This window comes from Polyodon spathula, chromosome 3 (assembly GCF_017654505.1).
Source record: "Polyodon spathula isolate WHYD16114869_AA chromosome 3, ASM1765450v1, whole genome shotgun sequence".
Taxonomy (NCBI): Eukaryota; Metazoa; Chordata; class Actinopteri; order Acipenseriformes; family Polyodontidae; genus Polyodon; species Polyodon spathula.
The window spans coordinates 410,531-422,618 of NC_054536.1; the positions used below are offsets into that span (position 1 = coordinate 410,531).

The following is a 12,088-nucleotide window of genomic DNA, read 5'->3' on the forward strand; positions in this document are numbered from 1 at the left end:
TCATGGGGACCTCTGTTGGTCAGGAACTGAATCCCTGAAGAAACAGAACAGCAGCTCTCTGTGAGTGGTGCTGAACTGAATCCCTGCAGAAACAGAGAACCAGCATTGTCTCTTTCCTGCTTTCAGTTTCATCTATCCACACACTTGTGTAATGCACTTGCAATATTGATTTGGTTATTTTAGCTGTTATTGAAATACACTGACCTCTAATGGGGAAATAAATGCACTACATGCCATTTGTTTTTTTATGTAAAGATGAGCCTTTTCTGAGTCATGGGGACCTCTGTTGGTCAGGATACTGCATTACTAAATGTAGAGTTCAGTACACTGGTTGTGAGTGAGAGCAGATTGAAGGCAGATGTTCACTCCTCCAAGGAGGTACGTATTGTCATTGTCTCTTTCCTGCTTTACAGAGTCATGTAAGTACATGTTAGATTAAATTTACTGGCATTATTTTGTCATTTAGGGAATAAGGACACATATTGTTCCAAAAACCTCTGCCTAAGTGAGACCTTGAGTTTTGCTTTCAATCAGATGGTTTTACAATTGCTATACAAATGCCCTGTGCATCTGGGTTTACCTTTTTAAACAGAACTTTCTCAGTTGTGAAAAAATGGATTATGGGATGTTTTGGAAAGACGAGCTAATGAGCCAACAAAAGAGTTGTGGTGACAGAAGAGCACAGAAAGACTGCGCTGCAAGTCTCTCGAGTAATGAGTCATGTTGACGCTGTCTCTACATCTTGGTGAGTCTCAGAGTGTTCATTAATAAGCGATGGTTCATGTTGACGCTGTCTCTACATCTTGTGAGTCTCACAGTGTTCATTAATAAGCGATGGGTCATGTTGACGCTGTCTCTACATCTTGGTGAGTCTCAGAGTGTTCATTAATAAGCGATGGGTCATGTTGACGCTGTCTCTACATCTTGGTGAGTCTCAGAGTGTTCATTAATAAGCGATGGGTCATGCTGACGCTGTCTCTACATCTTGGTGAGTCTCACAGTGTTCATTAATAAGCGATGGGTCATGTTGACGCTGTCTCTACATCTTGGTGAGTCTCAGAGTGTTCATTAATAAGCGATGGGTCATGTTGACGCTGTCTCTACATCTTGGTGAATCTCAGAGTGTTCATTAATAAGCGATGGTTCATGTTGACGCTGTCTCTACATCTTGGTGAATCTCAGAGTGTTCATTAATAAGCGATGGTTCATGTTGACGCTGTCTCTACATCTTGGTGAATCTCAGAGTGTTCATTAATAAGCGATGGTTCATGTTGACGCTGTCTCTACATCTTGGTGAGTCTCAGAGTGTTCATTAATAAGCGATGGTTCATGTTGACGCTGTCTCTACATCTTGGTGAGTCTCAGAGTGTTCATTAATAAGCGATGGTTCATGTTGACGCTGTCTCTACATCTTGGTGAGTCTCAGAGTGTTCATTAATAAGCGATGGTTCATGTTGACGCTGTCTCTACATCTTGGTGAGTCTCACAGTGTTCATTAATAAGCGATGGTTCATGTTGACGCTGTCTCTACATCTTGGTGAGTCTCAGAGTGTTCATTAATAAGCGATGGTTCATGCTGACGCTGTCTCTACATCTTGGTGAGTCTCAGAGTGTTCATTAATAAGCGATGGTTCATGTTGACGCTGTCTCTACATCTTGGTGAGTCTCAGAGTGTTCATTAATAAGCGATGGTTCATGCTGACGCTGTCTCTACATCTTGGTGAATCTCAGAGTGTTCATTAATAAGCGATGGTTCATGTTGACGCTGTCTCTACATCTTGGTGAGTCTCAGAGTGTTCATTAATAAGCGATGGTTCATGTTGACGCTGTCTCTACATCTTGGTGAATCTCAGAGTGTTCATTAATAAGCGATGGGTCATGTTGACGCTGTCTCTACATCTTGGTGAATCTCAGAGTGTTCATTAATAAGCGATGGTTCATGTTGACGCTGTCTCTACATCTTGGTGAATCTCAGAGTGTTCATTAATAAGCGATGGGTCATGTTGACGCTGTCTCTACATCTTGGTGAGTCTCAGGGTATTCATGTGCACAGGCACCACAGTGGCTCCGGAGGCATAGCGAAGCTCACGCAGAATTCCCATCCATTGCTTAGTGTCCTCTTCATACCTGTGGGACAGGATTTACAAAGCAGTGTTGTAACGGGACTCCTTTAACTCCTCTTTAAGAAAAGTGTAGCTACACAACAGTATCAGCAATGTGCATGTCAAGCACTCCATTCACTATATACTACGAGGCTTAAATATGCACTTGCAGAATAAACACATTGTATGGCAGAACTTACATTTTCATTTGAAAACATGATATCTGGTACTACAGGGTGAGATTGTGCCCGCCCCTTCAGTGCTCTCGTTCCTGTCCGACCACCTGCTTCACCACTTGAATGACATGCTTTGCAGCCAGTATTTATTTTAATTTAGAGTGCCCAAATATTTCACACACAATTCTCTTCTCATTTGAGAAGGCCAGTCCTGCAGGTCTCCGCTCTGAGGTCACTGGGCGCCTGTGGCAGGGCAGGGCCCTGTCTGTAAATATTGTTGTGTGGTGATTTGGTGGTGGTTGGCAGGGATGGGGTTAATTTCCTATCCCTGCAAAAATACATGCGAGAATGTGGCTGGAGCTAATTGAGTAATTGATAATTAGGCTCCAGCCACATGCTTTAAAAAAGGGTGAAATTCCTTTGTTTGTTGGAGGTGTTTTGGGGTGAGTGTTTTTGTGTTGCTAAATTTGTTTTGTGTTACAAAATTCAGTGAAGGCTCTGCCCAGCCTGAACAGTTTTTGTTTGAACTTTTATTTTTGGCTCTATGAGCAGAGTTTTTGTTTGACTTTTTGATTTATTTTTGTTGATTAAAATAGTGCAGCAGCGATTTAACTGCAGTTTTACTACGATGAGGAGAAACAGTCCCTGCAGGTTGTGCCTCCCCAGTGCAATGCTAACTCTGGAATCCCAGCAGCTTCGCACAGCCAGGACACGAGCCTGGTGTCTACCATTTCTATAGCAACCTAAATGGATGGTGTGTGTGTATGTGTATCATTTTCATTACTTACTTCCAGATGTCATTCATTTCAGTCGGAACCAGCTCTTCAGCCTCGTTTGGCATCATGGCAAATCCTCCGATTGCATAGAGATTGCCAGCCAGGCTGATGAGATTCATGGAGCTGCGCTCCTGAGGGAATTCTGTGAAGGCTTCCCATCTGAGGGAGGGAGGAAGAGACGTAAGTCAGGGAGCTGTCTGTATTATTTGTTTATTTAGCAGAGTCTTTTAACCAAGGCAACTTACAGAGACTAGGGTGTGTGAACTGTGAATCAGCTGCAGAGTCACTTACAATAACGTTGGAGCATAAGGAGGTTCAGAGACTGGCTCAGGGTCACACAGTGAGAGAGTCAGTGAGTGAGCCGGGATTTGAACAGGGGACCTCCTGGCTACAAGCTCTTTTCTATAACCACTGGACCACACAGCCTCCTGTGTATGAGACTGTCATTCACAAAGCTGTCTGAGGGTAGTCGGGAATGCTTTGTTGAGTGAAGATGGACTCGGTGTAATTTCCACATTGGGATGACGGGGAAATGCCTCCCTCGCATTCCAGCAGTACGGCAACTTTAATTTCTCAATAATGTATTTCTATAATCACTAGTCAGTATAGGAGTCTCCACTAAGACCCGGCAGAAACGCCCATCAACTGAGGCACCCAATCTGGAGCACCTCGAGGCATGGCACATTATATATGGCTATCATGGCAGCGTAAAGGAATATCCCAAAGAAAGGGTCCTGAGGGCATCAGGTGATTCGAGGACATTTGCCATTTACTCAGACCCTTCACTTCCAGAGCTCAGCACCTCTACGAAATCAAGCTATCCTGTCCCTGACCCAACCTCAACCCTAAACTTAATAACCCCTACCCTAAAACCTAACCTCCAACCCTAACCCTAACCCTAACCTTAACAACCCCTACCCTAAAACCTAACCTCCAACCCTAACCCCTAACCTTAACAACCCCTACCCTAAAACCTAACCTCCAACCCTAAACCTAACCCTAACCTTAACAACCCCTACCCTAAAACCTAACCTCCAACCCTAAACCTAACCCTAACCCTAAACCCTACCCCTACCTAAAACCTAACCTCCAACCCTAAACCTAACCCTAACCTTAACAACCCCTACCCTAAAACCTAACCTCCAACCCTAAACCTAACCCTAACCTTAACAACCCCTACCCTAAAACCTAACCTCCAACCCTAAACCTAACCCTAACCTTAACAACCCCTACCCTAAAACCTAACCTCCAACCCTAAACCTAACCCTAACCTTAACAACCCCTACCCTAAAACCTAACCTCCAACCCTAAACCTAACCCTAACCATAACAACCCCTACCCTAAAACCTAACCTCCAACCCTAAACCTAACCCTAACCATAACAACCCCTACCCTAAAACCTAACCTCCAACCCTAAAAATAACCCTAACCTTAACAACCCCTACCCTAAAACCTAACCTCCAACCCTAACCCTAACCTTAACAACCCCTACCCTAAAACCTAACCTCCAACCTTAACCCAATACCTAACCCTGAACATAACCATAACCCAATACCTAAACCTTAACCTAACCCTAACCCTGAACCTAAGCCTAATCCAATACCTAAGCCTGAACCTAACCCTAACGCAATGCCTAACCCTGAACCTAACCCTAACCCTGAACCTAAGCCTAACCCAATACATAAGCCTGAACCTAACCCTAACCTTGAACCTAAAGTTCCTACCTATCCCTAACCCAATACCTAAGCCTGAACCTAACCCTAACCCAATACCTAGCCCTGAACCTAACCCTAACGCTAACCCTAATCCTCGCTCTCGTTAGTTTTAATGCAGTGCTCTCGCTCTCGTTGTTTTAATACAGTGTCCTCTCTCTCGTTAGTTTTAATGCAGAGTTTTCGCTCTCGTTAGTTTTAATGCAGTGTTCTCGCTCTCGTTGTTTTAATGCAGTGTCCTCGCTCTCGTTAGTTTTAATACAGTGTCTTCGCTCTCGTTAGTTTTAATGCAGTGTTCTCGCTCTCGTTAGTTTTAATGCAGTGTCCTCGTTCTCGTTAGTTTTAATGCAGTGTCTTCGTTCTTGTTAGTTTTAAAGCAGTCCCCTTCTCTCGTTTGGCCTGCGAAGCACATACAGTATCAAACAGTCTAGGTTTTGCCTCATTCACTCGTGTTTGTCTTGGAAATGTAAATATAACACTGTTCTTCATCCGCCCGCGTGTGACTCACTTGTTTGTGGCAGCGTCGTACACCTCCACAGTATTGGTGAGCCCAGTGTCTGTCACCCCTGCCGCCACGTAGATCTTGCCACTATGAACAGTGGCGCCAAACAGAGAGCGAGCCGTCTTCAGAGGGGCCCGCTCCTTCCACTCAAACTTCCTGGGATCATAGACGCACACCCTCTTCAGGCATTTTCTGACAAAACACACAAACCATCAGTGCGGGCTCAGGATCCATGATGCAAACCAGGAGCCTATAGTCCCGAGCCCAGGTAACAGGACGAAGACTGGGAGGAAACCAGTGATCGATATAAAGAGCTTTGAACCAAATCTCACCAGCAGGGGGTGCAATCACTTTAAATCACACAACACTGCCCATTAACAGTCCCACAATGCAGCAGGATGAAAGCTGCCCATGAACAGGTAACCAGTACTGCAGCTCTCCCAATGCAAGCACCTTAACCCCTGTGCAAGTCTCTGGCGTTGTGGGACTCTGTCTGAATCCTGGGTAACTCATTTTGTGAGATGAGGTAAGCAAGCTGTAGACAGGGTTTAATATGAAGATGTTTAATATAACATCAGATCAGAGTCTGCTACTGATAACAATGGTTATGATTTGCAGTGTCTTTAACTTTGATCCATGTTAAACTGGGTTTATAAGAGGCACAGATTCATCATATATGGGGGTTACATATCATTTGCCTTTTCTCTGATAATCAGGATCCCTGCTGGTTTCTGCCTCCCTGATCCATATGGCCACACTGATCAGTCACGTCTGTAGTTTCTTCAGCCAGACTTGTGTCTTTATTTAACCCTTTGTCAATAGCATAGCTATATGTTCAATATGATTATGCTCTAATAAGTATTATAACTAACAAGACCATAAACAATCCAATAAACAGACTACAAATAGACTGATCTGTTCCTTACTTGCTGTTGCCTTTGCCTCCGATCACATAGACCAGTCCGCTGTGTGACACGGCTGCATGCCCATACACGGCGTATGGAAGAGGGTCTGATTCGCCCCACTTGAAGGACCTAAACAGAGAATACATCCAGTTTCATTGCTGATTCATTTCAGTCTCAAATCCACCTATACAGTATTGTGATCAAGATTGTATTGCATCCCATCCACAGCTACTCAGTCAGTGCAGTCTCTCAGGAGTCTCAAATCCACCTGTATAGTGACCAAGACTATTTTCCACCCCATCCACAGCTACTCAATCAGTGCAGTCTCTCTTCTGCCCCTAAAATTCTGCCCTCCCTTATCACTACCCCCTCCTCAACACTAATCCACTGCACCTTCTAATGAAAGCGTAGTCAAATCATCCCTCCCCATTGTCTGTTATTAGCTGTTTCCAGACAGGACCGTGCATCATCACACCGCTGTGTTGTTTCCAGACAGGACCGTGCATCATCACACCGCTGTGCTGTTTCCAGACAGGAGCGTGCATCATCACACCGCTGTGCTGTTTCCAGACAGGAGCGTGCATCATCACACCGCTGTGCTGTTTCCAGACAGGAGCGTGCATCATCACATCGCTGTGCTGTTTCCAGACACCGTGCATCATCACACCGTGTGCTGTTTCCAGACAGGAGCGTGCATCATCACACCGCTGTGCTGTTTCCAGACAGGACCGTGCATCATCACACCGCTGTGCTGTTTCCAGACAAGACCGTGCATCATCACACCGCTGTGCTGTGCTGTTTCCAGACAGGACCGTGCATCATCACACCGCTGTGCTGTTTCCAGACAAGACCGTGCATCATCACACCTCTGTGCATCATCACACCCGCTGTGCTGTTTCCAGACAGGACCGTGCATCATCACACCGCTGTGCTGTTTCCAGACAGGACCGTGCATCATCACACCGCTGTGCTGTTTCCAGACAAGACCGTGCATCATCACACCGCTGTGCTGTTTCCAGACAGGAGCGTGCATCATCACACCGCTGTGCTGTTTCCAGACAGGACCGTGCATCATCACACCGCTGTGCTGTTTCCAGACAGGAGCGTGCATCATCACACCGCTGTGCTGTTTCCAGACAAGACCGTGCATCATCACACCGCTGTGCTGTTTCCAGACAGGAGCGTGCATCATCACACCGCTGTGCTGTTTCCAGACAGGACCGTGCATCATCACACCGCTGTGCTGTTTCCAGACAGGAGCGTGCATCATCACACCGCTGTGCTGTTTCCAGACAAGACCGTGCATCATCACACCTCTGTGCTGTTTCCAGACAGGAGTGCATCATCACACCGCTGTGCTGTTTCCATGCATCATCACACAGCTGTGCTGTTTCCATACAGGACAGGGCATCATCACACAGCTGTGCTGTTTCCAGACAAGACCGTGCATCATCACACCTCTGTGCTGTTTCCAGACAAGACCGTGCATCATCACACCTCTGTGCTGTTTCCAGACAGGAGCGTGCACAGGAGACAAGACCGTGCATCATCACACCGCTGTGCTGTTTCCAGACAGGAGACAAGACCGTGCATCATCACACCGCTGTGCTGTTTCCAGACAGGAGCGTGCATCATCACATCGCTGTGCTGTTTCCATACAGGACAGGGCATCATCACACAGCTGTGCTGTTTCCAGACAAGACCATGCATCATCACATCACTATGCTGTTTCCAGACAAGACCGTGCATCATCACACCTCTGTGCTGTTTCCAGACAGGAGCGTGCATCATCACATCGCTGTGCTGTTTCCAGACTGGACCGTGCATCCTAACAACTTACTGTCTGTCGTAGCACATGACAGTCTCCAGCGTCCGCTCCCCCTCCTTCAGTTCCTTTCCTCCGATGACAAAGATGGAGTTCTCTGCCTCCCCCAGACCGAACAGGCAGCGGGGGGAAGGCAGAGGGGGCATCCCCAGCCAGTCTGAGTCCAGATGGTCGTACTGCAACACAGACAATAAACACTCTCCTTCAAGGGGACTGCTCTGCCCTTCCATTTCTGCAAGTCGCTTTGGATATAAGTGTCTGCTAAATAATTGAATTATAATAATAACAAACCAGCCCTTGATTACCACGTTATATGGCCCGTTTTAAAATGGTTAAGGTCATATGCTATGCAGAAGACACTTTGGGCAGGATTTTCATACACTAGTGTTATTGTATTGAACTCGTGATACAGTAACGAGAGCTTTAGCAGCAAGTGATTCTCAAACACCAGTGTTATTGTATTGAACTCGTGGTGCAGTAACGAGAGCTTTAGCAGCAAGTGATTCTCAAACACCAGTGTTATTGTATTGAACTCGTGGTGCAGTAACGAGAGCTTTAGCAGCAAGCGATTCTCAAACACCAGCGTTATTGTATTGAACTCGTGATGCAGTAACGAGAGCTTTAGCAGCAAGCGATTCTCAAACACCAGTGTTATTGTATTGAACTCGTGATGCAGTAACGAGAGCTTTAGCAGCAAGCGATTCTCAAACACCAGCGTTATTGTATTGAACTCGTGATACAGTAACGAGAGCTTTAGCAGCAAGTGATTTTCAAATGAAATGTGTTAATTAAATCAATCCGTTAATGCTTTGAAATTGAGTCGATGAGGTCGTTAATGAACGCATTTCTCGTTAAAAAGCTTAATTGTCATAGGTCACCTGCATCACTTCCTGTCTCAACTACTTGATAAGGGGAACTCGTTAATAAAAATGCATGTTAACGAGATCAAGAAAAATGAATGGACGTGTAATTGGCTGTTTTGGAAACTAATAGCGTACAGGGAGACTACTGTCCCACCAGCGAACAGCAGCCAAATGGAAATAAAAAACAATGGGAATATCTATTTTTTGTATAACTTTATTTTCTTATGCTTGCATCTACTTGTGTCTTTATTTAGTACTGTATGTATGATTGTAGGCTATAAATAAATACATTTGAAGTGCCGTTTATATTTGTAGTTGTTAGATAGTATACATGTATACCATGTGTGGAACACTTCATTATATGTTTACTCAGCTTTTAAAATGACGATACAACCCCCTAACCCAATACACAATGTGTTTATAATTCATTGTTTGGTGAATTCCTCTAATCATGCATTTTCTCTGGTACTCTTTGGCCTCCACAATAAATAAACTCAACATGATTAGCCACCGAACACTTACATTTTACATGCATACGAACGTGTGAAAGTGTACACTCTACATACAGTGTGGGCAGAGTCTGACAATATTACAAATTCGTCTAGGAAAATCCATATCAATGATCTGGATCACATTCCTCGTGGATCTGTGTGCCCTTGTAATCTTGTTCTTTGTTCTTGAGTGGATAAGACACAGATGTTAAAGCCAAGGACGCATTGCAAATCCGTAATCGCCTAAGGAACCTTTATTGTAATATCTAATATGCTGTTTTCTATACCAAGATTTCAGTTGTATAAATCAAATAAAATCTACAGTAGAGGTCAGCTCTTAACATTATTTCGAAAATCAACATAATTTCGGAAATCACATTAGCACGATTATTTAATACTGAAATAGGCATAAGGATCGTTTGAAAATGCCCAAATCAGAGCTGCACACCGACTTCTTGATTTAGCCTGGAGTTCTCATTTACGACCTCTTGAAAATCCTGCCCTTGGTTTCTCTTGATGTAATGAGTGCAAAGCCTTACATTTTTGGTAATTCTACAGTAGAGCATACCTGTTACCAATTTCATGCCTTTAATCTGTTCTTGTTTTGCAGTAGAATTGCACAGCTGTTTTAGCAGTTACTCAGATGACTACACCTTATATAAAATAGTCTGCAACACAGTTGAAATGTTTTCAAATGAAGAATCAGTTCCTATTTTAAGAACGACACGTTTTCAAACTGTTTCTATGTGAAAAGCAGCGCAGACCTCGTACCTGTAAGAAGTAGGAACTGAGTGGGTCTTCCTTGTCCTCTTCATTGTAATAGATTCCACCAGCCACAAATATCTGGTTCTCCTTTGTCACCAAGCTGCAGTGATTCTTAGGAATCTGTTTTGATAATGAGGCAATGTAACATTCGTTTCCTAAGGGGTCATAGGCCACCGCTCCTGTGTCACTGATCATGAACAGCAAGTCTTTAAGGAACATGCCGAAGCGCATGTTATCATTCAGGATGCCTGGGAGAAGATGTTCCTCCTCTTCCTCAGCCCCGGTCTTCTCATCTCCCGTCTGCTTGACGTTCGGAAGCTTGCCCTCATGAGCGTCTTTCACCATCTGCAGCTTCTTGACAAGCTCCGGGGTGGACTTGATGAGCTCGTGCGTCTCCACGTTGCTCGCAAAGTAATTTTTGGGTATCAAACGGAAACGGATACAGTCAAAGAGATCGGTCAGACTTGCAAGCCTGTTCTGCTTATCATTAGAGACCCACTTCATCACGGCCTCAAAGACGATTTCTTCTTTCTCAACGTTGAGGGAGTCGCTGGAGATGATGGCAGCCAGCTCGCTGGCTGATAGCTGCTCGAAGTCCTGGTCTCTTGATATCAGCTGGAAGCGATCACTGATGAAATCCCTGGCAGCTATGGCTAGCCGGGCGCAATCCAGCATCAAGCCAAGCCTGAAGATAGCCAGGCAGTTACTCAAGCTGAGCCTCTTCTGCAAGAAGGAAACACACACGGTGAAGACAGAGGGCACCTGAAACATGTTGGCTGCAGAGAAGATGTCCTGGACGTTCTGCTCAGTTATTTCAATCTCTGATGTGTAGATGTACTTCAGGATCCTCCCCAGCACTTCAGGTTCCACATCTTCCAGGACTATCTCCTTTTGCTTGCTCTCCTCCATTTCAGACAGGAACATGGCCCGGAAGTAAGGACTGCAAGCTGCCAGCACGAGCCGGTGGCAGGGAAATTTCTTGTCCTTGACTTTTAAGGTACAGTCGACAAACTTGTCATTTTCCAGCAAGTCGTTGAGTCCATCTTGAAGAAGGGTTTGCTGGTATATGCGCAGCTCTTCTGCCGGGTCTGTGGGCAGAGCCATGGTGGTTTTGTTGTTTTTTAATTGAAGTGGTAATACACTTCCTAGTCCTCTTGATCCAGCAGTGCTGAGTCTCATACAAAGCTGAGCTGAGAAAGGAGAAGTGCGCTTGCTCAGACCTCTGGGAGCTGCAGAAAGCAGGATCACTGGCAGGTCCAGCTGTCACAGTTCTTCATAAAGCCCAGCCTGGTTTTATTTATAGCTCGGGCTGCGCAAAGCCGAGGAATCCATACTGGTGCATGTGAAAGAAGAGCTCCTTTTAGACACAGCATCAATCAGGCAGAGGGGAACAGCTGAGCTTGTCTGCAGGGGAGGAGCCCTCGCACCAGCACAGTCTCTCTGACATCATGGCCAGGAGTCAGGGATCAGTGAGTGTTGCCAGAGACATGCGGGGCCCCACTGACGGTGTTTTCCAAAGATTGAAGCTTAACATGAAAAAACAGAGAGTCATAAGTGTTCCATTATTGGATATTTGTGATTCCCTGGACTTCTCAAACAGCGGGCCTGCTAATCCTCCAAACATGTAAACTCACTTGGGGACGACATAGTTGACCCACACGGCAGCATGAAGATCACACCACTACAATATCATGCTGTAATATCCATGTGTATTCTCTCAAAGTATGTTAATATTTACTCAATTTTTTGTTCAGTTTTACAATGCTAGTATGAACATTGGCAGATAAACATGGAACCCACAATTCATGCAGTGTGCAAACAGCCATTCTACAGTTAGTAAGGACTTGCAGATAATTAATATAATTAGTATACAGTGATATACACTACAGAGTGAATACAATCATATACAGTACAAAGTGAATACAATAATATACAGTACAGAGTGAATACAATCATATACAGTACAAAGTG

General features: G+C 44.9%; 1 protein-coding gene across 1 annotated transcript; it reads right to left on the reverse strand.

The window, feature by feature from the left end:
* Positions 1 to 1,941: 1,941 nt before the first annotated feature.
* Positions 1,942 to 11,799, reverse strand: LOC121309759 (kelch-like protein 40). The gene is made up of 6 exons (XM_041242936.1): positions 10,124 to 11,799; positions 8,014 to 8,174; positions 6,195 to 6,302; positions 5,275 to 5,460; positions 3,067 to 3,213; positions 1,942 to 2,127 (listed from the first exon to the last, which is right to left on the reverse strand). The coding sequence occupies exons 1-6, from the start codon at positions 11,294 to 11,296 to the stop codon at positions 2,016 to 2,018; spliced, it is 1,887 nt and encodes a 628-aa protein (XP_041098870.1). The 5' UTR covers positions 11,297 to 11,799; the 3' UTR covers positions 1,942 to 2,015.
* Between the last annotated feature and the right edge of the window lie 289 nt (positions 11,800 to 12,088).

Coding starts and splice junctions, on each gene's coding strand:
- LOC121309759 (XM_041242936.1), bottom strand. CDS start 11,296: ATGAGACTCAGCACTGCTGGATCAAGAGGACTAGGAAGTGTATTACCA. Junction 8,175..10,123: donor TCAGTTCCTACTTCTTACAG/GTACGAGGTCTG, acceptor TCTGTGTTGCAG/TACGACCATCTGGACTCAGA. Junction 5,461..6,194: donor GGAGGCAAAGGCAACAGCAA/GTAAGGAACAGA, acceptor GTGTTTTGTCAG/AAAATGCCTGAAGAGGGTGT.